General features: G+C 35.0%; 1 protein-coding gene across 1 annotated transcript; it reads right to left on the bottom strand.

Annotated features, from left to right (window-relative positions):
• Positions 1–326: 326 nt before the first annotated feature.
• LOC110900355 lies at positions 327–1585 on the bottom strand. The gene is made up of 2 exons (XM_022147234.2): positions 1365–1585; positions 327–896 (listed from the first exon to the last, which is right to left on the bottom strand). Exons 1-2 carry the CDS (start codon positions 1495–1497, stop codon positions 505–507), a joined length of 525 nt encoding a protein of 174 aa, XP_022002926.1. The 5' UTR covers positions 1498–1585; the 3' UTR covers positions 327–504.
• Positions 1586–1977: the final 392 nt, after the last annotated feature.

The following is a 1977-nucleotide window of genomic DNA, read 5'->3' as shown; positions in this document are numbered from 1 at the left end:
AAATTTAGCTAATCCAGATATCAATTTCTTTAACGGATTTTAATTCTTCCAAAACGCTTTAGAAATTACATGAACCAAGCTGTTCCTGGGTATTAAGTTTGGTGTATGTGTGGTAGACGATGAGTAATTAACCCATGGTCTAGTGGAATGTTGTTTGTCTTTACAAAAGTGGTATAAGTTTAAATCTTTGCAAGTTAAGATTATGTACTATTTATATGTACTATATATGTAATTAAGTCAATGTAATAGTATTTAGTTCCAAGTCAAACTTCGTCCTAAATAAATGAGAGATGTAGATAGATAGGGAGAGACTGAAAGTTGCAAGATACACAAACATTAATTAGAAATTAATTAGAATATATTATACATCCGTACTAAATACACATAAGCATTTTAGCATATATATCTTGCTTGTCACTCCACATAACACACAAAGCTAAACTTTTTTGAGACATACACACCATTGCAATAAAGTAAAACACATGCCCAAAAGTCAGGATCAAATCACGGGATGCCGATGATAGGGAATAAGGGAACATAATAGCTAGACGGTGCGAATCCCCATTCTTTTGGTAGTGGTAGATCAACGGTCTTCGAAGACCCGATGTTCCTTCCGGTCGCATCATTATGAGCCCCACATTTCCCATCATGGTTTTGTGACAAAGGGCAAGATGTATAGAAACTCAATGGTTGAGATGTGGTGTAGGAGTCAGTCTCTTGGACCTTCTTGATGCTAGTGACCATACTATTTCTTGAAATGTAGAGTTGTTTGGGTCCACCCAAGATCTTGGCTTGACAATTGCTTGATGGTAGTTGTGTTTCATAGACACCATGCTCATTGGTTGTAGCCATGACTAAGTTCTTCACCTGGTTGCACTTGACTAGTATCTTTATGCCTGTGGGAAAGTTAAGGAAGTGGTGAGAAGTGTGCTTTAGTAAATTAGTACTATCTTGTACGTACGTACACAGTGATAGAACAAAAACTTTTTTTTTTTTTTTTTGTTGGCGGTGGTAAGCTTCTTTTGTCTACAGACAACAATTAAAGGGTTCAAATCATGTTTTTTTTTTTTTTTTAGAAAAAAAAAACATGGTTTTATATATACGAATCCCATAAATTCTCGTTGTCGGAGGGTTAGTGGACTCTCTTGACCCTCTTGTTCCGCCACTACTTATACATTACACATTATGTGTATCGACTTGTACTTCTAGACATGTAAATAGGCTTAATTTTCAAGAGATATCAAAATTAAAAAAAAAATAAGACATTAAAGACAATGTGAGTCTTCTAGAACAAAAATCAAGTGTACAAGTTTTTAAGCCGAAAATATGAGTTTTTGAGAGCATTTCCACATTAAGAACCGAACCTGCAAGGTCAGAACCGGTTTGACAGTCGAGACATGTAACCGAGCTTTTCAAGAGATGGCACATTGAGAACTCGATCATCGAAAGAGCTAATGCGCACAAGATCAGTCGAGTTATGACCATCTTTGCAGCCATAATAACTTAACCAAAGCACAAAATTAAAAATATAAAGCCAAATACTAGTATGAGATGCAACTATAGTGAATAGAAAATAAGGCGTTCAAACATTTATATGGAAAAACGATATGATCACAATAAATAGAAAAGGGACCCGGAACCAAGAAGGGTAGTTGGATTTATAAATAAGTATAGTGAACTTATTAACTATAGAACCAACAACTTCTTTTTAGAATCACTACAAAAAATGTCATTTAATGGCATACAATGCCATAAAAAACCAAAAAAAGTGCCACTAAATAATCTTATAGGAATGAGTGGCACAAAAAAAATCCACTAGGTGGTGCCACTAAAACCTTTTAGTGGCACTTTTTTTTTTTGAAAGGTAAAATTTCATTCACAAACAAGCCAACCCAAGCTGGGCCGACCAAACAACACAACACAAAATTACATATTTACAAAAGAGTTCCACTCATCCCACTCAATCCCTTTATACTT

Source organism: Helianthus annuus, chromosome 11 (genome assembly GCF_002127325.2).
Source record: "Helianthus annuus cultivar XRQ/B chromosome 11, HanXRQr2.0-SUNRISE, whole genome shotgun sequence".
NCBI classification, from domain to species: domain Eukaryota; kingdom Viridiplantae; phylum Streptophyta; class Magnoliopsida; order Asterales; family Asteraceae; genus Helianthus; species Helianthus annuus.
The sequence above is the reverse complement of the archived record's forward strand: the minus strand, read 5'-3'. Positions and strand labels throughout refer to the sequence as shown.

Bases quoted from the DNA above. Each gene is read 5' to 3' on its own strand.
- LOC110900355 (XM_022147234.2), bottom strand. From the start codon at position 1,497: ATGGCTGCAAAGATGGTCATAACTCGACTGATCTTGTGCGCATTAGCT. The intron at 897-1,364 runs GTTCGGTTCTTA...ACTTTCCCACAG, and splicing joins AACCGGTTCTGACCTTGCAG to GCATAAAGATACTAGTCAAG.